Genomic DNA, 27,288 nt, shown 5'->3' with positions numbered 1-27,288 from the left:
TCTCAAGAACTTTACATCTTTTGAAAAGAGAAAGCAAATTAATGAACAGCAGAATCCTTCCTATAAAGCAGCCAATGACTAAGAGGTGAAATGGATGTTGCCAGTCTGGTGTCCCATGGTATAAAAATTTGGGGGAAATGAATGTGACAGTTCATCACTCCTTCCTTCTTAAAAGTCTTTCTTCACTAGGTTTTCAGGACACCTATTCTTGTTGACCCTTCTCATACCACCTTTCTTGCTTCTTGTTTCTCCTCTCCCAAGACCAGAGCAAAGCTGAATGGACACAGCTCTTGAACCACTTCTCTTCCACCAGCATTCATTGCTAAGATTCCTTTTTCATTCTCATAGCATTAAGTGCTGTATGCGTGCCCACTTGGATTTTTCCAGCCCAGAATTCCTGACCCGCCAGGTGTATATAACCAGCTCCCTACTCAACGTCTCAACTTGGATGTCTCATGAGCATCTTGAGATCAATGTATCCCAACCTGAGCTCCTATTCTTCATCTTACTCCCCCAGTCTGCTCCTGTCTTGGGCCTTCTCACCTCAACAAATGGGAATCCAGTTCTTCCAAACTAACAGCCCAAAAGCTTTGGAGTCATCCTTGACACCTTTCTCCTAATCCGTATATCCAAATCATCAGGAAGACCCAACGGCCCTATGCTCTCCTTACCTCCACCGCAGCCACCAGGTTCTTTATCTTTACCTCTAGCCTGAATTCTTCCATGATCCTCCTATCTCAACTCTGATTCTCCTCTTTTACTCATTCTCAACTCAGCAACCTAAGACATTCATGTGTGTGTGGTACTGGGGGTTGAACCCAATGCCTCATGCTTGTTAGGCAAGCAATCTACCACCTTAGCTATGCCCCCAGCCCTTTTTTGGTTTGATTTCATTTTTGAAACAAAGTCTTGCTACCCTTTCTCAGGCTGACCTCCAACTCATGATTCTACTACCCCTCTGCCTCCAGAGTAGCTGGTATTTCAGGTGTACACCACCATGCCCAAGAGCAACCTAAGTGATTCTTTTAAACTAGAACATGTCTATCTCTAATCAAAACCTCCTTTTTATTTCCATCTTGCCCTGAGTGAAAGCCTATCTTTACAACAGCCTGAAAAGCCTACCTGAGAACTTCATCAGCCCCTCTCATTATCATTACCCTCCGGTTCCATCTCTTCTTAGTCTACTCTGCCCACCTGGCCTCTGCCTGTCAACATTGCAGGAGTGCCTTGAGTACTCTCCCTGCAGTCAGCAGGGTAACTGTCCCATTCTATACTCAGCGATCTCTTCTCAATGAGGTCTCCCGTGACCATGCTGCCAGCCTCTCTTCTTCCACATGCACATTCTCTTTGTTCCTTCCTGGCTTTCTTTTCCTCCAGGGTCCATATCACCATCCCATATACCTACTCCTTATTTTATTAATGTCTGTCTTCTCCCTTCCCCGTTAGGGAAGAGATTTCCTTCTGCTTATACATTACTTTATCCCCAGTACTAATGCAAAACCTATTTTATAGCATATTCTCAGTAAATAGGAATAAAAAAACTTGGAGCATTTTGATAAAGTCACAGAAGAAATGTTACTTTTAATCCAATTTATCCACTAAGTGATCAGTTAAAGTGAAGGACAAGAATACCATAATAAAGTTTGGTCTGAGAAACCTTACCTCAGAATCTATAAGGAACTCTCCTCTTGGGACATTTCCTTTCACTGTAGCTTAGGCTAGCTTGGAAATACTGGTTCATATAGGGATGTACGTCCTCTTAAATCTACTGGAGTTTTGCTGATTTGTTTGTTTGTAGATGTCAAGAAGTTAAGTCAATGATTCATAATCATTTACAGCATTTCAGAAACTTTGTATACTGAAATTAATAGTAGAAGGAACTATTTTGTGAAGTTTATTTCCAAATTTATAATTTTCAAATTAACTCTTTATATCTAAAATAATTGATTTGATATTTCATAGACTGTAATCTTGCTGTAGCTTTTTTAATAAGATTACCAGACTAAGTTCTAAGATACTCACAGGCCTTTAAAATAGTTGAACTATTTTTTCATTCTAAGTTCATTAGACCCTACTTTCTAAAGAAATAGATTCATGCTCATACAAGTTTGACAAATAGTTGGGGTGTATATAACATAAACAGATGAAGTGCAGGGAGATTTTTAAGATTTTAGCCAATGCCACAGATTAGTTTTGATGAATGATAGCTCTACATTTGGACATCTGTGGACTCCAGAAGGAAGATCACTTATCTTCTACCTCTGTCTCTGCTTCTGAACACCAGACATAGAATTCTAGTTTGCCTCGGGGAACTCAATGTTTTGTACTAGGAATTACAACTATAAACCACATGGGATATAGTAGAATGGAAAAATATAATGACTTAACTAGCCATTCCAAGCCAACAAATATGCTACCAATTTACCAAAAAATGAACAGTTGCATTAAAAACTAACAAAGGGCTCCAAAATAGTTTATTTCCCATGTAGCCAGTGGAGATAAATATATTTACCACTGACCTAAACCCCTATATTTTTATCTCATACTCTTAAGATTTTTTTTTATTATTCCTTATATTTCACTAAAACTTGTAACCTCTATCTATAGCTGCTGGTGACTGTTCTGTGGATTACTTTCAGCTCTTTTGGTTCTTCCAAGCATCTGACACTCACTACTTGTTACAATTTTCCAAATGTTATAGCATTATATCTCCCAGCAATTTAATGCTTGCATTTTATGTTGAATGGAGAATTGCTGTAACTAAGTTTTGAAACTCTACAGATAGTGGCATGGCATCTAATTAAAAGACCATGGAAATTTGAGTGAGACAAACCTCCCTTTCAATTCTGATTATCCATGTACTAACTGTAATATTTAGTACATGTTATTTACTACCACAAAGTCTCAATTTTCTCATCCTTGCAATGGAATTAATAACAACATAGCATTTTTGTATTATGTGAAATAATGCTTGTGTATTTGGTTTCACAAAAAGGCTGCCTGCAGGGCATAAGGCTCCATGCTTCCCTATGAATGTTCTCATTAAGAGAGGAAATATCTTTGACCAGCATTCCAAGTGAAGGTCCCAAGATCCTTGGAGATTGGACAGGCTCTGTTTACACATGCAGCCCTGGAGCAATGCAAGGGAACAGTGAGTGGAGCAGGGGATGTGATTTGCTGGTTGGCTTAGGCCACTTGCTGTGCCATTTCTTAAACACATGGATGTGACTACAAGAGCCATAATGGAACCAGAATAGCAAAACGCACAGGTGTCCACTACAGCCAAAATGCAGCATGGACAATTCAGGAAAGGTCATTTCCCCTTCTGTCCCTACATTCTGCTAGAGTCCAGTATCTTGGCTACTAATTCTTTATATAGTGTCACAAAGGCATTGTCCCCTCTTCCATGTCAGCTGACACCTCAGTAACATTTTCTGTCTGCTCCAAAAGGCCCAAGGATGCCCCACACACACACTTTAGGGGCCACTCTACAATGCCCCTGCAGTGACATTTCTCAGTACCCTCTAGCACTTAATGCACATACATACATACATTCCACTCCTACAGAATGGTTTCACCCCTGGAGAAGAGGATGTATGGGAACAGACTCCAAACCCAGTAAGTAATTCAGAAGTACTAAGATTTAATATTCAGCCCAGCTTGATGTGCTCGAAAGCTATTTTTATTCTTTTCTTTCATCCATCCTCCAAATTTACCTGATCTACTTAAAACTTGTAAATTCCTTTGAGGCCAGAGACTGCATTATAAAATGCCTTTGGTGTGTTTTCTCAGGAACTGCTATGGTGCTAGGTCCCCTGCAGATATGTATGTGTTTGTGGGTGAGAATAATCCCATCAGGTTGATCCATGAGCAAATCACCAGTACATATCACTGTTTAAAAGCTCTCTTCTTTCAAAAGCATTTAAAATACATGTGGAGGGAGCTATAGCAAAGGTATAACCCCTATTTGAGAGGTAGGTATTTATGCTTGTCCTTAAATGGTAATTTTAAGCAATCTGAGACAAATGAAGTTTCACACCAGCTTGGGGCTTCCAGGGGAGTTAGGAAGGGAGATCTTAGCCTGTTTGGGAAAGGACAGTCGTACCTAGGGATCTGCATATGGCATCATTGTAATTTTCCTATTCCTGCTCTTTTTTTTTTTTTTTTTTTCTGTTTTTGCTATGAGAAGAGCAAGCTAAAAAGGCTACAGGGACACTTAAGCCAAGTCGCATTTGTCAAGGTGAAAGCTGTGCGGAGCAGAAAAGCAGTTCTCCCAGCTGCAAAGAAGATGCAAAGGAGCCGAGTGAGTAGGGAATCTGAGAGCCCACTAAAAGTGCTTAGAAGGCCAGTACATTATGCCATGTCTGATAAAAGTATGAACTCGAAATCCACAGCAAAGCTTCTTACCAATGTTAAACCACTGCTGGGACCCTCAAAGGGCCCAAAGTCACCCTTAAAGGCAAGGCTATCCTTTAAATTTTCTTGTTCCCCTCAAACTGACCATTTTTGTTTAATCAGTAATGCAGACAACAGCTGGTAAGGGAGCGAGGAAACTATGAAACAAACGCTGTTTCACCTGCAAGCGTTTTAAGTATTTATTACTTTAAGCCCTGTTTTAGCAGTGTTACCAAATTAGTGACATGATATTATCTATGATCATTTTAATAGTTATATGTTATTTTTTAAGTACAGGTGAGTGGGAGCACGCACTCCATTCTGTTTTTCATGTTCTTTTGTTTTTATGGTTTGTTTGTTCATTCACTCGGTCACCAAGGAGTGATCAGAGGCAAAGTGATATTATTAAAAGCTTCTGTGTCAGACTGATCAGACTCTTGCTAGTTGTTATGACCTTTGGCAAGACATCACACCTTTCTGGGTCTCTGTTTTGCAGCAGTAAAATTGAAATAGCCATGTCTATTTCATAGGATTGCTGGAAGGATTTTTAAAAGATAACCTAGACACTGTCCCCAGTCCTTCGAGAATATTCCATAATTGTCACATTATTCCTTAAACATCATATCCCTCGCTCTCCTGTCACAAATACTGGTTTTTCTCTTTCCTTTGACCCTTCCTCATCTAGCTCAGGAAGGGTCAGGTAGGTTGAACCCCCTCTCCAGCTACAGTGAAGCACCCACATTTCCTTGGTGGCTCTCGTTGAAACACCCTGTGCTTGGAGAACATGGACAACTGCTGAGAGATGGCTTTGTAATTATAAACCTACCATGAAACTCGCCATTCTAATCATGACTCTTCCTTGCTATAGTGTCTTGATTTCCACCTAATCAACCAAATACCTAAGTGACTTCTCCCGGCTCCTCTAGTTACTGGTGAAACCGAACTTTGTGTTTCATGCCACCTCAGCCTTAGGTCCATCTGTTTTCCTCCCTCATCTCTGCCATCCAGAAAGCAGTGGCCTACCCTTGTGTATTTCCAGGACATATGCTCCATTTCAGCTGTCTGGGCTTTCTAAGTGTCTTCATTCCTTTTGTGGCTCTCAGATTTCCCAAAATCTCACACATTTTCATTACTCCAAACCTCACCATCAGGCTTCCCATTCTGAGATAATCCACTGTGAGGAGTCACAGCACAGGGCTTCATCTCTCAGCCATCGGACCATCATTGGCAAGGAATGTCTGACTTCATCCCTACTTAGTTACACCTCAATACCAGCAGCTCAAAGTGGGGTGAGGGGAGGGTGTCAATCCAGCTGAGTTTTGGAAGAACCTTTTTTCTTATTTTTATGCTGTATGGGGGTACAAAAGTTCTTACAATCTATCAAATATATCATACTTGAATTCACCCCTCCACCATTCTCCTTCATTCTCCCAAGCCCCCATTCCTGGAGTAGTTTCAACAGATATTTTTTCCACTTACCTACTTGTGTATACAGTATCTGCCCCATATTCACCCACTTTCACTATTTCCTCACCTCCTCCTCCCTCCCTCTGGTACCAAACGCCACAGGACCTGTTCTGCCCTCCTGTTCTTAGATTCTGTATAAGAAAAGAAGAAAAAAAAGAAATTTTGATTGTTTAAGATAGCTACACAGGAATGGAAGAACCTTTTACAAATAATCCTTCCCATACCTGAGATATAGTAGTTCTTGTCATTTTTATTTCAAGTCATGTAAACCATTGTTTATTAATATTTTTTCTCTGGGCATAAAACCCTCTAAAGTTGTTTTCTTATCTGAAACATGATCTCTGTAGATTATCAAAATGTAAAAATTGTTCCCTAAAAGACATATATAAATATGAGGAAGGAAACGACTCCCACCCATGAATGGCAGACCCCCACTTGGGCTGAGTGCTATTACTAACCTCTCTGGGCTTCAGTTTCTTTGTTTGACAAGCTGAAATTATAATACTTCCTGTTCTCATCTTTCAAAAGTAGTTGTAAGCATCACGACACATTATCTGAAAGTATGGGGTCTTTTGCAAAACTGTAACACAGACCAATGCAATTTGTTATTGTTAATCTGGCCACTACTGAGTATGATCATTTACTATACAAAGCACATCCATTCCTTGTTTTTCTTTTCACACATATTTTTAAAGACTCTTAAATTAATTCTAAGACCCATATTTTCATGTTTTAGCATCTGATACTGGGATGCATTATATAATCCATGGAGTACCAAATTTAATTGACAGCATTTCTTTCTTAATGGTATAAAACATACTGAGAGGTTTGCATCATACCTTAGATTCAGTAAAATGTACCATTTTGTCTTATAGGAAAACCAAAGAAGGGTAAAAATAGGATCACCTTGTTTATTCCAAATGGGACCTTTAGTAACTAATTGAGGATAATGTCTCAAAAAATCAGCAAGGTGTTTCAGAGCAGAGCTTCAGAAATCGTTGCCTTGAGTCCTACAACCTTTAAAGGTTTCCGATCAGGAAGGTGTTTTTATCATTCACTGGTAAATGGATGGAATTGGAGAACATCATTCTGAGTGAGGTTAGCCTGGCCCAAAAGACCAAAAATCGTATGTTCTCCCTCATATGCGGACAATAGATCAAGGGCAAACACAACAAGGGGATTGGACTTTGAGCACATGATAAAAGCGAGAGCACACAAGGGAGGGGTGAGGATAGGTAAGACACCTAAAAAATTAGCTAGCATTTGTTGCCCTTAACGCAGAGAAACTAAAGCAGATACCTTAAAAGCAACAGAGGCCAATAGGGGAAGGGGACCAGGAACTAGAGAAAAGGTTAGATCAAGAATAATTAACCTAGAAGGTAACACACACGCACAGGAAATTAATGTGAGTCAACTCCCTGTATAGCTATCCTTATCTCAACCAGCAAAAACCCTTGTTCCTTCCTATTATTGCTTATACTCTCTCTACAACAAAATTAGAAATAAGGGCAAAATAGTTTCTGCTGGGCATTGAGGGGGTGGGGGGGGAGGGAGAGGGCGGAGTGGGTGGTAAGGGAAGGGGTGGGGGCAGGGAGGAGAAATGAACCAAGCCTTGTATGCACATATGAATAATAAAAAAAAAAAAACTCCTACTGTGATCCTCTTTCAACTGAGTTTGGGTAAACCTAAGGGAAGGGTCAGTGCCAAAAGACTGCTGAAAGACATAGAAGACAGAAAAATACTTGTGTGCTCATGAGCCAATTAGGAGAGCTATGTCTTCACCATAGAAGAAATTTTAATACATTTATATGTGATTGCCTGGACAGTCCATGTGCATTTCTACTCTTACACTACAGTATCCAATGACTAGGAGGATGCCAGACTTCTGAAATACTACTACTTTCCTATCCCCAAGATTTTAATGACTAGCTATACTTTAAAAGTAAGCAGGATTCCAACCTTTTCCACTCACATTTTTGTGGTGCTTTGAAGTTCACAAACTATACTAGCACATTATCCTTATTTATTCCCATTTTTCAGATGGAAGAACTATGTTAAAGAAGTGAAGTGACTTATCTAAGATCGCACACACGAGTGAAAACAAACCTGGTATTGTAGGTCATTCATTTATTTGGTTCCACATTTTCCCAGAAACCTTTTATGTTTCTGGCATTGTCTTTAGCACTTAGATACGCACGGAGAAACTTGTTCTTTACCTTTTCTAGCCTGACCTTCTCCACCTTAGTGACTATGAGCTAAACAGAGCAGAGCCACCATCTATTCCAAAGCCTCCTCACTCCATCTTCTGGCCTGGACAGTCCTCATACATCTCAAGCACAAAGGGTTTCGGAGAAATTTTCTTTGTCTTAATGGGGAACTCTAGCTCAGAAATGATGGGAATAGACAGTATATTGTGAACTTACACTTTAGCTTAATATATTTCCATTTTTCACCTCTACATTACCAAAGAAAGTTGAAAACAGGCATCAGAGTCTTCTTGGAAAACTAACGTCATCCACCATCGGGGAGCATCTGTGTGCTGAGTGCTGTGAGGAGCACAGAACTCCCATAAAACAGACCTTTATGAAGCACTTCCTGTGTGCTTGTGGGCATTACCTCATTTAGTCCACACATAATTCTGTGTGATAGGAAAGTGAGAAGCAAAGAAATTAATTAACTTGCCCAAGGAAGTGGCCCAGCAGGAATGCAAACCTGTCTACAATTAAACAGCTCTTTGGCAACATGGCTTCTCCCGAAGTGAGAAGAGAGTGAGCTTACAGAGTAGTTGGGGACATAGGTCAAGGACACAGAGATCAAGTAGTATACATAAAATGCTATTTGGTGATCATGCAGATAAGTACTCAGCATGATCATATGGATCTGCCAAGCTTTTCCTGCAGACCATACACTTTCAATCACTACCCTTGTAGCTCAAAACCAGCCATAAGCAACAGATAATGAAAGACCATGGCTGAGTACCAGTAAGACTTTATTTATAAAACAAACAGTGAACCAAACTCAGTCTGCAAGTTATAGTTTGTTAAACCCTAACATAGGTGTCATATGCTATAGATTTCATAAAGGAGTGGTTGAAGGGAGCTTTGGGAGAGCCAACTTCAAGTTTGAAGAAAACTTCAAGATGAGCTTACAAGATGGATATGACCTGACCCTCCCCGGCTAGAGTCTCCTCATATAACTTGTGCTCAGTGCTGTCTGATCAAGATGGAGTTTTCATTCCTAGGTTTTCATTGCACCAAGCTTACTCTTACTCTAGAGACTTTGCACTGGCCAAGCCTTCTGCCTGGAGCTCTGTCCCAAATCTTCCCAAGGCTGGCTGCTTTGGTCATCAGCTCCCCTCACATATGTTACCTCTTCACAGCAGCTTCTCCGAGGAACGAGTTAAGGACACCCCTCCAGCTATCTTATCACAACGCTTTATCTTATTTTCTCATAGTGTTCATGCTTTCTGAAATTACCTTGTTCATTTATTGCCATGCTTATCTATTATCTATCTCTTCCAGCTCTCCTACAATGTAAGTACCTTGGATTGAAATCAACATTTGTATTATTCACTGCTGGCACATACACAATCAAAAATACTTGCAGAAGTAAAGGAATAGGGAGGGAGGCAGGAAGGGGGACTTAGAAAATTAAGCATGCCCTGTTAGATGGTAGTTTATTTTTTTTCCTGTTATGTAACTAAACTAATTCTAGCCTGCATTAAAATGGCCCACCATTCAGTGTCTGTGACACTAATTCAGTTGGAAAAGCATTCTTGTTCTGGAATTAGAGGATGACAGCACTTGATCATGGACATTCCTTGGTTAGGGGTAGGTCATTTGAACTTCTAAATGATGCCATATGGTTTATGTTGGAGACTGGCTGCAACTGAAATTTTTAAAAATGCTCACTATTCCTCATTTTATTAAAATAAAGTTCTTGGGGGCAGGCATTGTGGTGCACACTTATAATCCCAGCTACTCAAAAGGCTGAGCTAGGATCGTGATTTGAGGCCAGCCTCGGAAAAAGTTAGCAAGACCCTAAATCAGACACAAGTTGTACAGGATGGTGCATGTCTGTAATCTTACTTAGAAGACAAAGGTAGGAGGACTGTGGTTTGCCCTAAATAGGATTTTGGTCAAAATGAACTTGTACTTCATGTGGTAGAACACAAGTGTGAGCCCCTCGGTTCAATCCCAGTACAACCAAAATAAATACATAATATTAAAAAATAAAGCTCTCTATTGCAATATTAGTGCTTAAATACAAGCATTAAAAAGCAAATAATCCCTTTTTGTAATCCATAACTATTGGAAAAAATAACCTGTCTCAGATTTCTTTTGTTTTTTGGTTTGTGCAGTATTGGGGATGGAACCAGGGTTTTTCACACGCTAAGCAAGCACTCCTATATTTGAGCCACATCTCCAGTCCTTTAGTGTGTATGCATCTCTGAGAGAGTGTTGCTAACTTTGCAGTCTGGCCTCAACAGTTTCAAACTCACCAAGGTAGCTGAGATTACAACTATGAACCACTGCACCTGGTAGTGGTTCTTAATTCTTTAATGTTTATTGGGTCCAACTGCCTCCTAAGATGATTCAGACATGCAGGACATCTCACCAGCTTGGCATCTCCGAGTTCCTGCACTCTTTGCTCTGCTCCAGCTTCCTTTTCTTACTAAGACTCCAATCCCTTAAACTGTCATGACCTATAACGATGAAGTCTTTCTCAGAGAGCTGCAAGGTTTACCTTTTCTATAGATGTCCCTAAATCTTTTCTCTCTCTGCAACTGAAGTGAAAAGATGCAGTAACATTTATCTGGGTCACAAAAACAGCTGCAGCCACATAATTGTCCTCTCTTTCCAATCAAAAGGGCACTCTTTGGGCCCCTTAAAAAATGGTGTGCTTTCTTCTAAAAACATGTACCTGAGCAATGTCTCACTTTTGCTTTGGAGTTTGATACTAAAAATAAAACTTGGTCCAATTATAGCAATTTTACCAGCCCTTAAAGCTCAATAATAGTGTTTTTCTTCAAGTTTTTTTTTAAATTGTTGTACTGGGCACAATATGACATTTTAAAAGTTCTTACAATATATCATAGTTGAATTTGCACCCTCCACCATGCTCCTTTATTCCCCCTTCCCCCATTCCTGGAATAGTTTCAACAGGTCTCATTTTTCCATTTACATACATGTGTACACAATAATTCCACCATATTCACCCTTCTACACCCTTTCCTCATATCCTCCTCCCTCCTGCTAGTACCGACCTCCCCTCCAGACAGGACCTGTTCTGCCTTCCCATTCTCCATTTTTGTAATTTAAAAAATGACATTTTTATTTGTTTAAGGTAGCTATACAAGGTGTTTCCTTGTGACATTTCCATATATATATGTGTGTCATAACCCAAATTGGTTCATCCCTCTATTTTTCTCCTTTCTACCTTAGTCTCTTTCTTACAATGATTTCAACAGGTTTTTAAAGTCTATATTCATTCTTGTATAGGAAGTACATCAACCATATTTACCTTCTTAACTTCCTTCTTTTACCCTCCCTTTCTTATATGTGACCTCCCCTTAGTGTGACCTGTTTTTCATAATATTGCTTGTATTTGCCTAATTTTCTGTATTTACGTTTTTTCCTAGAACTGATTATTTTATATGTAATCTTGTATGCCATCTCCAGATAGTGTATTGATTCTTATATTCCACTTCAACGAAAGTCACATCAGTACAACTCCTTAGCTGCTATCACTTGAAAAGGATGTGTAATTGAAAGGTATACAGATTAAATACTTCTCAGCTGGTTTCCTTAGCAACAATTATAGACATTTCTTGTAAAAGCTTGAGTTTCTGCCATAACCCAACCTTGAAAAGTATCTAAACAGAAATGTGCTGTTTTTTTCCCCTAAGTAATATCAGCTGATCAATTTGTCCTTAGTCTCTGACAAATGACAGAGAGCAGTGCTTGTGAACTTCACATCAATACTGAGAAGCAGCAAGTGTCAGATGCATCATTTACCACCATAGCTGTACCAAGTTAATTTTTAAGATGTAATTGCTAAGCCAACAATGAGGCTCTGAACGTGACCATATTTATGCAATGAGTCACTTGCCAATTGAAGGAAAACAGAACTATTCTCAACATTCATAGTTTCCCAAGAAGTCCTTGTTCGTTGCTATGGTGATTTTGATGCTTTTGATCTGAAAAATAAAAACCTTATACTGCTACTAGCATAGTTAATAGATGACAAGTGTATTGAATATAGTGGATTATGAAGGTGTCAAGGACTACAGTCATTCAGTTCTGCAGATGACACAAAGCACAACCTAGAAAGGGAGGCTTCAGGACTGGATATAATAGCATTCACTTGTAATCCCAACAACTTGGAGGCTGAGGTAGGAAGATCAAGGCCCAATAATGGTCCTGGCGAAAGTGTGAGACCCTTTCTGAAAAACAAACTAAAAGAAAAGAACTAGAGGCATGATTCAAGTGGCAGAGTGAGAGGCCCTGAGTTCCATCCCCAGTGCTACGAGAACAAAGAGAGAAAGAGAGAGTCCATGAAATAGTGGTCACCGCAAGGTGCAGCACTGACACTCTACCCTTCAGACCTGTAACTTAGAATGACTTCCACAGCCTGCATTTCCTCATGTGTAAAATGCAGATAATAATAAAATACCACCCCTTAGCATAAGGATCAAAGGAGCAATGTTTACAAAGCGTTTCTAACAGTGCCTGCACATAGGAAGCACAATGTGAGAGTTTGTTAAGTTAAATTTATGCTGCATAGCAAAGCTTAAGCTCTGTCAAATGCCTTTCAAAATAAGAACTTACAAACTGCTGTTTTCAAGTCCACAAACAGTAGCATCTTTTTATTCTGATACTTCTCAATATAAACCTTCAAGTGATCCAGAAAATTAAAGAGAAAAGAATAGTTATTTCTATAGCAGAATATCCATTCTCACCTCATAGAACTGATAATATTGATAATATGGCATGAGTCATTGCGAACAATTTTCTTAGCATCTTAGACTTCACATTTAGTGAATCATAAAACTTATAGATTCTGATTTGGGAAGTTAAACCAAAAGACCTTGAGTCCCTTGCTTCCCTCCTTTGGCAGTCTATTTCAGCTCTCTGAGCTCCTGCTTTTCATCTGAGAAATACAGAAAAAAATGCACAGGGGTTGTTGTATTGATGAAATAACTCCCATAGACAATTTGCTTAGCCTAGTTAAATGTCAATACTGAATTACTGTATTATTTTAATGGATAACCAGTAAATAGTTAGCATCAAAATATCCAGTACCATTTTCCTTCTCATCGCAAACCTGTCTAGTTCCAGAGAGCCCTTCCTGAGTTCTCCTCTGGCTTGCCACCACTAACTTCACTTTCTAATGTCTCTAGTGCATATCTCATCTTCAACCTACTAACATGTCGATCTGGAACTGTTCCCATATTTACTCATACTTTGTCATCTCGTCTCTGTCATAAGCATGTTGTAGCCAAGAATCAACATTGGCCTCCCCGCTCTGTGTCTCTTTTAATTAATCTCTGAGCAGGGTTCTGTGTATTATAGGGTCTTGTTACCTTTTTATTGGCATATAATAGTTGTACAGGGGCATACATTGTGATGTTTACATGTGTGCTTACACTATATCTTAGATTTACCTGTCCATCATTATCCCTCTTCCCCACTACCCCCTTCTTAGAACAATTTTAACAGGTTTCATTCTTCTATTTTCATACATGAATACGAAATACATCTACCATATTCACACTTATTCTCTCTTTCCTTATTCCCAGCCCCCTCCCACTGGTACCCACTCCAGGAACAAACCTGTTTTTATCCTCTTGTCCTTCATTTCTTTAATATATTGATTGTCCAAGGGGATTTCACCTTGGCACTTCAGGCCTGTATATATGGTGCTTTAATCAAATTATCCCTCCCATTACTTACTATTTCTTTATCACCATGCTCCCATAATATTCTACAGCTTACAGAACCTTATGTTCATATGCAGATGAGTTGTTTCAGTATTTTTCATTCTTTAACATTTTCTTTTTCCCTCCTACCTCCCATAGTCCCCTCAGGCAGACTCATTAATACAGTCTTGTTCTCTCTCTCACTAGATAGATAGATAGATAGATAGATAGATAGATAGATAGATACACACACACATGGTCATATATGTATTTATATATATTAACTTGTAGGTCTACTTTCCACCTATGAGGGAAAACATGCATGTTTTGACTTTTTGAGCCTGACTCACTTCATTTAACATGATGTTCCCCAGTTCCATCCATTTTCCTACAAACAAGATTATTTCATTCTTCTGTATGGCTGAATAAATCTTGTTCTTGAGAGATAAAAGGGTGGTCATTATACATTTCTTTTCACCAAATAGAAGAAGAATGAGATTAAACAGGAATTAGAGTGAGTTCCTGCTGAAGTGGAGAAGTCAAGAGGAATTGAAGAGAATGTTATAAAGATGGCTTCTAAGGTAGTGTAATTCCCTGCTCAACTTGAAAGAAATAATTGTGGAAAGAAGGAAGAGCAGTGCACTGACAGCATTCACTTGTGTGGTCCCCACAATTAGGGACTTAGAGTAGGAGCCAGCAAAAAAGATGAAAGGAATGATTCAGATAAGTAGGAGCTATCTCAGGTAAGTAGAGCAATCAGAATGGGAACAGGGGAGATGCTCTCCAGAAGTGTGATGTGTGTGTATGCATGTACATGTAAGTGTGGAGGCCAACAAATGCAAACATTAAGGAAATGTAATCAGTTTTCAAATAGATGTGCTGGAATCCTTCAAAGAGGGATTTAAGTAGATCTGTGGAGGCTGAATACTTATTAAAAGGGGTTCAGAAAGAATAAATACTTAGAAAGTGAATGCAGCTGGTATAGAATCTGGTTCAGAAAGCAAAGACACTGGGTATGAGATGGTGGAGCTGGAAGAATCCAGAAGGTCTAGATAAATCAGAAACATTCTTCAATCCTAAATGAAAACTGAGAATAAATCATTTAAAAGCTCAGATAAAACTATTCTCTTCTTCCATGGCGTTCTTATGCCTGACTCAGCTGTTACCAGTGTGAGAAAATTGAGATGTGCAAATGAATCAGAGCCAATGGCTTTCATTTTCCATAATGCCTAGGATTTTTTTTTGTTTTATTTTTTTTAATTTTTATTGTTGTGCTGGGGCACATTGTAGCAATTACAAAAGTTCTTACAATATATCAAATATATCATAGCTGAATTCACCCTCTCCATCATTCTCCTTTATCCCCCTCCCCAAGGATGTTTTATGAATCTTGTCAGAATGAAATCTCTTAACAAATGAGTGCCTTCCTAAGGAAGGAAAAAAAAAAGACAAGAAAAGCAGTTTTGTGTTAAATACAGTTGTGAGAGTTTAACCTTAGTGTTGGTAAAATACCACATTTGCCCAGGAAAACTGCAAAAGAAAGTTCATAGTGAACTGTACGCAACAGCGAAAACAGAAATTCAGGTGCAGATGTCCATTGAGAACATAAGAATTTCATGTCACAGCAAAATGAGTGGACCATAGCAACATAAAAGAATATCACAAGCATAAAATTGAGAAAAAACTCAAGAATAATATGCACTGTAGCAAATCAGTATTTATTGCAAATAAAAAGCAAGTAAAACTAAACAATATTTTGCATGATAAAATAATATTAAAAGGGCAAGGAAACAGAAATAAAGTTCACAGTAGTGCTAACATGAAAATGAACGAATGTTCATTTTCCTGATGGAGTGAGAATGCCTACTAATCCTTCTCAGGACCCTCACTGTCCCTTCTACCTATGACGTATCAACCCATGTCTATCTTGGAAGTTTATTTATCCTCTAATGTCCACATCAAGCACCAGCTCCACCATTAGTGATGACCATTTCTCCGGTGAGAGGCAAAGAGGCCTCCCCAAAGCCAGCTGAGGACACACTGTAAATTTGTGACCCTCAGCAGGCTCTGCTGGGCAGCCTGGCTTCTTCTGGTTTGTGACCTAATGTCCCCCATTGTACATAAGACGGGGACATCAGAGCCTGAGCTCCACTCTTTGCTGTGGCCCCTAGCTGCCCACTACTGTTCCTTTGCACACAGAAAGTACCTAATATTGCTGAAAGAATCAACCAACCAACCAACCAATAACAAATAGCAGAGAGAAGTGGCTACTATATGACGAGGTTGTGGAACTGGCAAGTTTGGGAAATGTGAGAATCATCTCAATGGAGTGGAAATGAAAAACAGCACACTTCTAATGCCTAGAATTTTTTTTAAAACATCACAACATAGATTTGTATGCATTCAAAATGTTTTCAAACTTTTAACAGTAAAACAATATTATCAAAAGGTTAATGTCTAAGGTTTTAAATAATTATCTCTATTACTTATATCCAGGATCACACAAAAAAAATAAGAAAAGAAAAAAGGATTTTACAAAAAGGGAATTATCTGTTTCTATCTGACTAGGTTCCTCAAGATGAATGGACAGGGTACACACCTCGAGGTAAAGACGATCAGATTCCATGCCGAAGAATGCGAAGTGGCAGCTATATCAAGGCCATGGGGGATGAAGACAGTGGGGACTCAGACACCAGTCCCAAGCCTTCTCCCAAAGTTGCTGCACGAAGAGAAAGCTATCTCAAGGCTACTCAGCCATCCCTCACGGAACTCACTACACTCAAGTAAGTAGTCCAAACATGATCATTCTGTAGTCAGCTGCTGTGTTATCACCTGTGATTGGATTGTTTGAATGAATGAGGCAGAGTTAGTGGGACAGAAAACATCCTGCAGATGGAGCAGTGTCATGCACTGAATGGTCTATGGATTTTGACATTGAATCCAACTTGGATATACCAGTGCCTTCAAAGACAGGGGCACCCAGGTGTACTCTGCCTTGACCATAAGCTGAACCCTTAAGCCCCAGGAAACAATGCTTGAAACAACACAGAATGGCTTCTGAAAGAAAATAAAATTTCTGATCAGTGAGAAGATCCTAATTCTTGAACATTTGTTCAGCCACTAAACATTGCAGAGGAACTCTTAAAAGACTCTTGGCTATTTCAGATAAATTATATAATATAATAGAGATGCTGATCTTAGAGAAGTTTATAGAACGTGGGCACACTTGAAAACTGGGTGATATGTCAAGGATCTTAGCACACATCTTTAAATCTGGACACTATACATATTATACTTTGTAAGGCCTTATTTGTTTGCTTTGAAAAATATAAATATGAGTAGTCCTTATTTCCACTTCTGCTGTTTGTGAGCAGAAAACAACAGGACAAAGAAAACTACTGGAACTGTTTTTTTAAGCAAGACATCATTTAAATTTTTACATTATGTATGGAGAGTAAATCAGAAGTTTGAAATGTAGATCTACAGACCTGAAAAATATATTGTGCATAATTAGTATTTTTAAATTGCCTTTGATTCCATAATTTGATGAAATATGTGTAACTATTTGCACACTTATGTTACAAAATAAAATATTAAAAGAGAACATAAGATACAAATCATATTGTTGATCAAGAATGTTCAAAAACATGCTGTTCTATGATGGGAATTCATTTAAATGCCAAAGTTCATTACATTTTAAAGAACTGAAAAGAGAGGATCCGTTTGAATTTTTTTTCCTCAAGGTAGCATATAGACCACTCTGGATCATTTTTTATTAACCTATCTTATTTGTACAAATGGGTTTTACTGTGATAGTCCCATACATGCATATAATGTACTTTGATCAAATTCAGTAACTCCATTACTTTTCCTTAACCCCTGCAGTCCCTTTTATAAACAATTTTAATAGGTTTCTTTATTCTACTTTTATGCATATATGTTAAGTGTTTCTATCATATTCAGATCCTCTTTCTTTCCTGTTGTCCTATATTTATGTATTAGTTTCTTATGACTATCATGACAAAGTATTAAAACAATAGAAATTCATTGTTTCCCAGATCTAGAAGCTAGAAGTCTCAGAGGAAGGTGCTAGCAGAGCCATGTTTCCTCTGAAATCTGTAGAGGACAACACTTTCTTGTCTCTGCCTGGAATCTATTTGTCCCTTGACTGACAGCTGCAGCCTTTCACCCTCTGCCTCTGTCATCACATTGCACTCTCCCTTCTGTGTCTTCACATGGCTGTCCTCTTATGACAGCAGTCATCAGATTAGGGACCTCCTGAATGACCTCATATTAACTTGATTAAGTCTGCAAATACCCTGTTTCCAAATACTGCACTGTAAGGTCACATTCATAGACACTGGGAGTTAGAATTTCAACATGTCAATTGTGGAGACACAATTCAACTTGTGACCTGGCCACACAAGGTAAAACTTGAAATAAAAACAAGTCTTCATGACAATTTGACACTCCTAGCAAAAGTAAACATAACCCACCTGAAAAGAACTGGTTTTATAAATAAATAAATAAATTTTTAAATTGAAAAAAAAGAAATATCTTCTATGGACCTTAAATTATCTCTCTGCTACAGACATTGATAGTCACAGCCATGGTGTTAATTGTATCTTCTATACGATGCAAATAAAGGAATGCAATGAACAAGAAAGTCCTTCAAGTTCTGATTCCTTAGATGGAAACCCAGTGGTGGGACCCTGCAACCTCTTGTGTCCCTCCCACTTGCTGAGGGTCTTGATAGCTCATCAACAGGATGCACACTGGTCAGATTAGCTGAATGACCTTAGGGTCTTGTGTGATGTTACTGATTGCCACTGCTCAAAGCAGCACACAAATGTGAAGAGAACAGAAAGGAGCAGAGATTTGAGTTACACAATTGTGCCTTAGTGCTAGTCTCCTCATGGCTCCAAGAAGAATTCACTGTGGAACTCTTTCTTTATCATTTGCCTTGTACACAATATTCTCCTCTGATTTCCTGGGCCATATTTTTACTTCCCAGAAGTTTTAAGAGAAGAAAGAGTAAATACACACAGAGTGACTAGGCTGATATTCTACAGGATTGGCTACCTCAGAAAGTGATATCACTGAATGGAATATGAGTTAGTGACTGCTATCTCTTTCCTCCAAACCTCTGGAAATTCAAAGTGGAAACTGATTTACTTCATAAATTGAAAAACATTTTTCTTTACTCACAACAGAGTTTCATCAAACCATCTCTGTTGTTCCCTATTCATTAGCAAGCAAGAAAACAGTCTGACCACCATTCAAGTATGTCTTTCTTCTCTGTGTGACCAGGCCATTCTTTAGATCATTTCTCATACTTCCATTCCTGTCATTCATTTCTCTCTCACCTATTTCATGAGTTCCATTTATCATTGCAGTCTACATATTAAGCTTCTATCACAGTTAATTATATATGATTATTAGCAAGGTCTAATCAAACAGGATTTAAGGAGACACTCATGAAGAGAAAAAGAGGCAAAAATTCAGACATGACATGACTCATAATCAATTCTGTCTTTTATTCCTTGATGATGTTTTGACTGGAGTCATTATTTTTCTAGAAGTTTGAAGCGTTTAGCCCCTCATGAGAAAAAAAAAGAAAACCATCACCAAAAAAGAAAACTATATTTATGTTCCTACTTCTTTGACATTTAAGTCAATTTTTTCCTCCTTCCTCCTCAGCAATTCACAGCTTTAGGGATGAATCATAGCCATGAACCAAGATAACTAAAATTAGTCAAGTGAGAGTGGGACAACATTTTGCTTGAGGTTTTCAACTCCCATCTTCTCCCAGACATGTTGGAGAGAAAGCACTCCTACACATCCTTGCATTGTTTCTCTTTTTCTTGTCCCTTTTCTATTTTCCAAAGGTATCCTGCAAGTTTGTTTATGGAGGTAGCGTTCATCAGCTACTTAATGTTAGTGATTGGATCTTCAGATATACAAGCCTAAGGTCAGTGGAACATCTAGATTTAGGAACAGACTTGACAATGAAGAACATCTTTGCACTTGCAAAGCTTCTTAGTTGCTACTCTGAAAACTGTTATTTCTCTCTCTTCTTCTATTCCACAACTATTAATAATTCCCTTCTACTTCATTACTAGCTTCTCCATATTCCTTAGTTACTGGCTAACAATGAATTTGAAGTGGCATATACCCCAGAGTAGTAATGTTTTCAAAAGGAACTTCTGAATGTTTAATAATAAATGTTTAGGCAAGTAAGGAAGGGACTTGGGAGCCAGAGTTTCCTCAAAACATGTCCATACCACTAGGCACTAATGAAGAGCTTACATCTTTTACTTGGATTTGGTATAATATACTTTTATTCTTTTATTCTTTTTTTAACTGTTTGCTAGGGATACATTATAGCATTTGTAAAAGTTCTTACAATATATCAAATATATCGTATGTGAATTCACCCCCTCCATCAGTCTCCTTTATCAAGTCCCCCCATTCCTGGAATAGTTTCAACATGTCTCATTCTTCATTTTACATACATGTGTACACAGTATTTGCACTGTATTCACCCCTCTACACCCTTTCCCCACCTCCTCCTCCTCCCTCCCACTGGTACCAAACTGTACAAACCCTCCTCCACAGGACTTGTTCTTCCCTCCTGTTCTCTGATTTTGTAAAAGAAAAAAAATGACATTTTTGTTTGTGTAAGATAGTTATACAGGGAGTTTCCTTGTGAAATTTCCATGTATATATGTATTTTAACCCAAATTGGTTCATCTCTATTTTTCTCCTTTCTACATTAGTCCCCTTTTATGGTGATTTCAACTGGTTTAAAAATTCTCTGTTTGTTCTTGTATAGGAAGTACATCGACCATATTTACTTTTTTTTTTTCTTTGTCTTGAACTGAGACTACTGCCTGCTACCATGACTAGTTTGAACCATGCCCAAATCCCATCTTGGGTTTTCACTCAATATAGTATAGAAGGAACTTTTTTAAAAAGTCAGCTATCACTTAAGATTTTCTAAAGTTAAATTCAAAATATCCAGTAATCTGATGTCTTCACACTTGTTTATCCCTTCACCCAGACACTAAGAAAAAATTTTCCCTGGAAGAAATAGTCGGTCTTTAATATTACAGACTTTGAAATGCCTCTGAAATTGGTTGAGAAGGGCCATGCTTGTATGAGCTCTTAGCAGTTTGTTAAAGTGCCTAACAAAGGCTTTGGGAAGGTTTATTTTCAATCCAAATTCCTTGAGTTTTCCATTTCCAGAATAGTAATCCTCTTCATCTTCATTTTTTCCCAGGCCCTGACTTTTTTTTAGGTAAGCTGGTGAAATACTAAATACCTCTGTGCTTTTGGGAGTCGGTTTAACAGCTCTTGATCTCCCCCAGTAAAATGAGTCTCAGGTTTTTAGCATGGATGGAGTCATTTGGATGATTCCAACCATGTCTCTCCCCAACCCAGGACCATAGCAGACAGCATTAGCAGATCCCAGTGTCAACGGATCCCATCCTCCTTCCCATAGTGCAGAGTGGGCTTCAGAGCCAGTCTCAACACCGCACTATGGCCTTCAGGACTCATTGGCCCAGGATGTTCATGGATGCTAGTTCTCATCTGCATGAGGTTTTCTGAGGAATCTTGGCACAAATGAGTAAATTGTTAAGGATGAGGCACAGAAAGACTTACATTTCAGTTTAAAGACAAAAGGAATTAGTATTGGTAAACAAAATACTTTGAGAAGAGATAGAAGGAGTATTTTCCTTCAACTTTAATTCTGAAGATTTAAAATGAATCAGTTCTGCATAAGGAGCCCAAAACTGTAACATCTCTCTGGAATGTCTTGTTTATCTTTGTATAAGTTTCTTTTTTCTCTTGAGACACACCATGTCCTCTGCCTGCTCCTCACATTCCACACGCCCTCCTACCCGCCTACTGTTCCTCATGTTCCTTCTTTTCCCAGAAGAAGAGGAGAGGTGGTGGAGATAGCAGCATTGCTATTCTTCTCCAAAGATATGAGCCATACTTAAGAACACGGCAATGTACGATATCCCATCCTGGTCCTGTGAGATGTGCTTTCCACAAATGCCTTCACTCCTAACCTGTCTACGTCTCGGTATAATCGTAACACAGAGTAACAAGTGCTCCATACAATAGTAGGGAGGAAAGAAGAAGGCAATCAGACACTTCAACATTGTGAACTTACCTCCTCAGTGACAGACGTTCAGGGTGATTTCTAGCCCTGACCATAATACTGTCTTTTATTATCTTCCATTGTTCCAACTCTCCTCCCACTTTCCAAAATAAGAAGAAATGGATAAAGGTTAAAACAAGAAAACTCATTCTTGCTCAAAGATAAATTATCACTTGATCATAGGCAAGGACCTAAGTGCCTTTCAAACCCCTGCTAGAAATAAGCCTGATGGAACAGGGGGAAAAACTAGTATGAGCAATTGTCTATTATATCCAGTCCTTGATCACTGTATTCAGCTTTTTTTAAATCAGTCCTTGGGCCAGATGTGGTGGCTCATGCCTATAATTCCAGCTACTCATGAGGCAGAGATCAGGATGGCAATTTGAGGCCAACCCAGGCAAAAAGTTATTGAGGCAAAAAAAAATTATTTCGTTCAATAAGCTGGATGTGGTGGCATGTGCCTATAATTCCAACTGAGAAGAAGACGTATGTAGAAGGATTGAGGTCCAAGGCTGACCCCAGGCAAAAACGCAAGACTGTCTGGAAAACAACTGAGTAAAAAAGGGCTAGAAGTGTGCCTCACCTAGCCTAGCAAGTGTGAGTCCAAACTCCAAGACCACCAAAGAAAAAAAGATCCTTCGTGATATGAATGCTCTCTTCCAAATAATACCAGTCTGTATCCTGGTCCCTTGCTGTATAATCACTCTCTTGAAATGCCTGTTTTGGAAGCAAACCTGTACAGATTGAACTGTCCCCACAATGACCATCATCATAGAGGAGAGAACTTCTTATGTGTCTTTACAGGAGATGAAAGGAAGTCCAGATACTTCATAGAGATCTGGAACAGACAGATTAAAAAGTAGGAAAGATGTTTACATTTTAGCAAGGTTCTAAGTACCTGGCTGTGTGCTAAGAAAACCTATGTGTTTTCATTTGAGCTTTACAACTTTATGCATGTGATGCTGCCCATTTTACAAATAGGAATGTGAGTCTCAGGGAGACTAGATAATGAGGCCGAGGTTATCTAGCAACTAAATGAAGAGCTAAGATTTGAGCTCAGTGTTGAAAGCAAAAAAGATAGAAAACTGAGTGAAATGAAGGACTTTCTAAGACAAAGACATTTTTAAATGAAGGATAAAGGCAAGCCAACTGGGTATGAACAACAGAGAAGTTGTGCCTAGGAAAAAGAGATATTCAAAACAGATCTAGAGAGTGAAGAATGGATTGAAGGACATGTAGAGGGGCTCAGTGAAGTAAGTTCTGACCTGGAAGTGTAAGCAGCAGAAGTGCAGTTGAAACAGGAAGGACTTTGAGAATGTTTCAACTTCATTCCTGAAGTAAAGGAACAAAGGACCAGATGACCAGAGCAGCAGGAGGGGTTAGCTGGCAGAGGATACAGACAGAAGAAATAGCCTCTTAAGTGCCTGGGTACAGTTTAGTAAGGGGAGTACTATATCAAATCCTAGACCTGTGTCTGTTCTGTGGCTTAAGCATACAACCTGAGCCTTCTTCATAAGACTGCAGGCCAGATTTGCAGCCTTGATACCTGGCTATGCAGGGCTGTGTGAACAAGGCTGGGGACAGTGGAGAGAAATGTGAACAGGGAAAGAACTCAGAGAAGGATTCTGGGAATGAAGATTCTCCACTCTCCCTATGTAATGCTGATCAAAGATCCTGCTGATCAAAGATTCCACAGTCCTGTGCAGAAGACATCTGTTTCCAAAGAGCCTTAAAATTCCTGTGCCTTGCCTATCTGCCAGTTGCCACTCCTTCAACTTAATATCTATGTTCCCTGTTAACATGCAGACCACCAAGAAAAAGAACAGCCTAGTTATAATCAGAAATTACATTCATGCACTCACTCATTTATTCACGTACTAAACATTTATTCAGTCCCTTTCATGTTAAGTACCATGTGAATCATTTATACATACTTTGGTTTCAATAAATTTATTAAGTGCCTTACTAAAATCCAGTTTTCCAGATTTTACATACACACACACACACCCCACATACACATGCGCTAGAACCTAAAAGACAGGCAGGCACTATAGAGCGTGAAGGAGCTACTTAAAATTCAGAGGCTAGAGGCATCAAAGTTGTTTTAATCCATTTTCTGTTGCTCTACCTCAATGCTATAGCGTGGGTAATTTATGAAAAATAGACTCTTATTTGGCTCACAGTTCTGGAGGCTGGTAAGTCCAAAAGCATGGCACAAGTATCTGTGAGGCCTTCTTGCTGCATTGTAACATGGCAGAGGGCATGTGGTGAGACACAGCAAGCGTGTTAGCTTGGGTCTCTCTCCTTTTCCTATAATCATGGAGGCAGTAAAGCCTCCATGACGGCTCCACCCTCGTGACATCATCTAATCCTCATTACCTCCCAAAGGCCCCACCTCCAAGTATCATTAAGGCATGACCTTGGGGAGTAAGTTACAACACATGAACTTTGTGGGGGAAGGGGAGGTACAGGACAATCGAATACATTTATTTCATAGCAATAGCTTCATTCAGCATCTTTTCCCTTCAGAAAAATGCTCTTTACCTGACATGAGGAAAAAAATTTTTTTATTACAGGTTACTATTTTATTGGCATGGTTAAAGTTATTCATTTTGCTTTCATCTTATTTCATTAAAGAAATTCTCATCGTGCACCCAAATGGCAGGACATCATGCAGGAATGAGAAAAGCTTCTTTAAAAGGAAGGCTAGGCAGGCTTCCTCTAATCCTTTTTGGAAGCAGGCTGAGCCTAAGTCCTAAATAAATGTGTCTTTGCAGAGAATGCCTATGGAATAGCAAACCATCACATTGCCATATATCAAACAGGAGGGAATCAAAACTGCAGCCCTGAGAATTTAGGTCACCTGCAAGGAGGAACTTCTAACTACATTTATTAATTATTAAATAAACTAAGTTGGAAATTTTTAGAGAAACTTTTCTAAGCATTCTGTAAAACATCCTGATTACATTTCTCTAAGAGCTCTGATAATTCTGCTTGGAGACTTGGTATGGTGAACAAAACGTCATAAGATTTTCCCAGTCTGAAGAGTTTCAGACTTTACCATATAGTAGCACCATTTTTTTCTTTTGAGACAGATTCTCACTATGTAGCCCAAGCTGGCGATACTCCTGCCTCAGCCTCCCAAGTGCTGGGATTACAGGTGTACACCACCATGCCCAGCATTCATGGCCATATTCTTATTATGTGCATGAATCCTATATTTTCAAGTTAAGCATACAGAAAAAGAAGACTTCAAAGCACCCAAATAATGAAGAGCTGCTTAAATATATCGCATTTCTTCTTTGCTCTTTTCTTTCTATCAGTGGAATTACGATTATCCTAAATGCAATTGTGAAATATTGTGGTTCACCTCTTACCTCTTTGAGCTTTAGGATTTCTCACTTGAATGACCAAAAGAGACCATTTGTCTTGCTGCCACAAGCCTTTCTGTGTTCCAGTTCCTTCCAAGGATTTTCTACCAGATTACTGAAAAATCATCTCTGAATTCCATTTTGCCCATGCACAAAGGCCTTAACATAGCGTTCAGAAGTTTCATGTAAATCTCCATTCTTTTTTGAGATCTTTTTTCTACTTATCTCTCTATAAGTTTTCTATGCTTCAAATCAAATTTAGGGTCTAATTAATCTGAGATCCTATGTTTTAGGTTTCAGACTTGACTAAGATGGATATAAAAAATAACCTCCAAATGAGAGGCTTCCAACAATAAAAAAAATATTTCTTGCTCATGCTACATGTCTACCTATCTCTGGTCAGTAGGGAACTCTTCACACCTTGTTACCCAGGAGCCAAGTGTGGATATTCCTCATCAAAAAAGACCCTCAAAGTCACAAAGTCAGGAAAAGAACACAAGATCTTGCAACTTGGACTTGCAAATGGAACAGGTCACTTCCCTTCCCATTATGATGGCAAAAGCTAGTAACATAGCAATGTCTAGCTTCAAAGAGGGCAGAGCAGGCAATTTTACCACATGCTCAGACACAAACATACAAAATAAGCACTTCTAGTGACTACCAAAATGTATCCTTCTGAACATTAAATATTTAGCTCACTTTCTCTCCTACACCCAAAACATATGCATATCCACCATCAAAGAGAGAAAATTCCCAAGCCTATCCTATCCTGGCACAATATCAATCTCAAAAATTATGGTTTGTGGTTGATACATGATAGTCTGTAGGGGAGCGAATAATATGCAGTAATATCGCTCTGGTCCAGGTGTGGCTTTGTGACAGACTCAAAAAGACAGATTATTTTCCCTACAAGCACCTAATATATCAAGAACAAAAGTCCCCCATGAGCAGCCCCAATCAGGAGGCAGGAGAGGGGGTTAACAGTAGTCACTGATCCATAGCAACTCTGCAATCCCATTGGGTGGATGGTTGCAGACCTTCTGCCTTGGGGGAAAGAACATTTCTGCTCCCTAGGAACAACGCTGTGGCTACTGTTCCCCATGTCTCCTAGTTCCCTGTCTGCAAAGATATTTCTGTTATCCTCCTTTCCCAGTTCATACTCCACATCAGAGAATGAGAACATGTATTTGTTAGGAGCCCAGAGGACATTTCAGAACTCCTCCAGTTGCATGTCTTTTGATCTAGGCTTATGGCTTTTGTTTTGTTTTGTTGACAGTACAGTCCTATCAAAACTTCAGTTAGCTTCTTGTCTATTGACCCCGAAGAGTTCCATGCACAATTATCACACCACAGAACCCTCCTAGATGCAATTAATCAGTTTTGCTCTCTTTTTTTTTTTTTTTTGCCTTCTTATCCCCATGCGTCTCTCTTACATATCCTCAACTCTTCAGGCTAAGTGAACCAAGCTCCTTAGCTGCTTTCCTCTGAAACATTTTGTATAATCAGAGGGATTTACTTAGTTGTATTTTCATTCTCAATTCTCTGATCTTCTCAGAGGCTTCAACAATGGGGTGGCATGGCTATGTGCTTGATTTGAACTTGATTAGTGGGGGTAGTTTTCACAGGCTTTCATCACTCAAAGCCCTTCCAGGTTTACCTTTTACAAGTTAGTTTCAATCAGTTTCTTCTTCCAATTCTGCAAGTCCACGAAAGTCTGGACTCTCCTTTTCTCTTTCATTACTACTTGAAATCCATCCATTTTTTTCTGAGTATCTCCTATTGTGTAATGCTTTGTCAAAGGTTGCCAACAGCAGCCAACACATGCGATTAACATTGTGTTTTGCAACTACTCTGAGAGTTACGACTTTGTTACATCGTCTACCTTCCCAGTTGCAGAAAATAGTTTACAAAGTGATTCACCAATTCATAACATGAATCCACTCTTTCCCAGCTTCTAATGACAA

General features: G+C 39.0%; 1 protein-coding gene across 20 annotated transcripts in view; it reads left to right on the top strand.

The window, feature by feature from the left end:
* The window catches only part of Dlgap1 (DLG associated protein 1), an 888,020-nt gene that overhangs the window by 589,642 nt on the left and 271,090 nt on the right, over positions 1-27,288 (top strand). For 16 of the 20 annotated variants that reach the window (XM_074070239.1, XM_074070238.1, XM_074070237.1 and 13 more), the window contains one exon: positions 16,352-16,566. In XM_074070239.1, the coding sequence (XP_073926340.1) occupies positions 16,352-16,566 (215 nt within the window). Of the gene's footprint in view, positions 1-4,189; positions 4,304-16,351; positions 16,567-27,288 lie in introns of all 20 variants that reach the window. The other 4 variants (XM_074070255.1, XM_074070256.1, XM_074070257.1 and 1 more) reach the window with 1 other exon arrangement.

The sequence above is a fragment of the Castor canadensis genome, chromosome 4, assembly GCF_047511655.1.
Source record: "Castor canadensis chromosome 4, mCasCan1.hap1v2, whole genome shotgun sequence".
Taxonomy (NCBI): domain Eukaryota; kingdom Metazoa; phylum Chordata; class Mammalia; order Rodentia; family Castoridae; genus Castor; species Castor canadensis.
The sequence above is the reverse complement of the archived record's forward strand: the minus strand, read 5'-3'. Positions and strand labels throughout refer to the sequence as shown.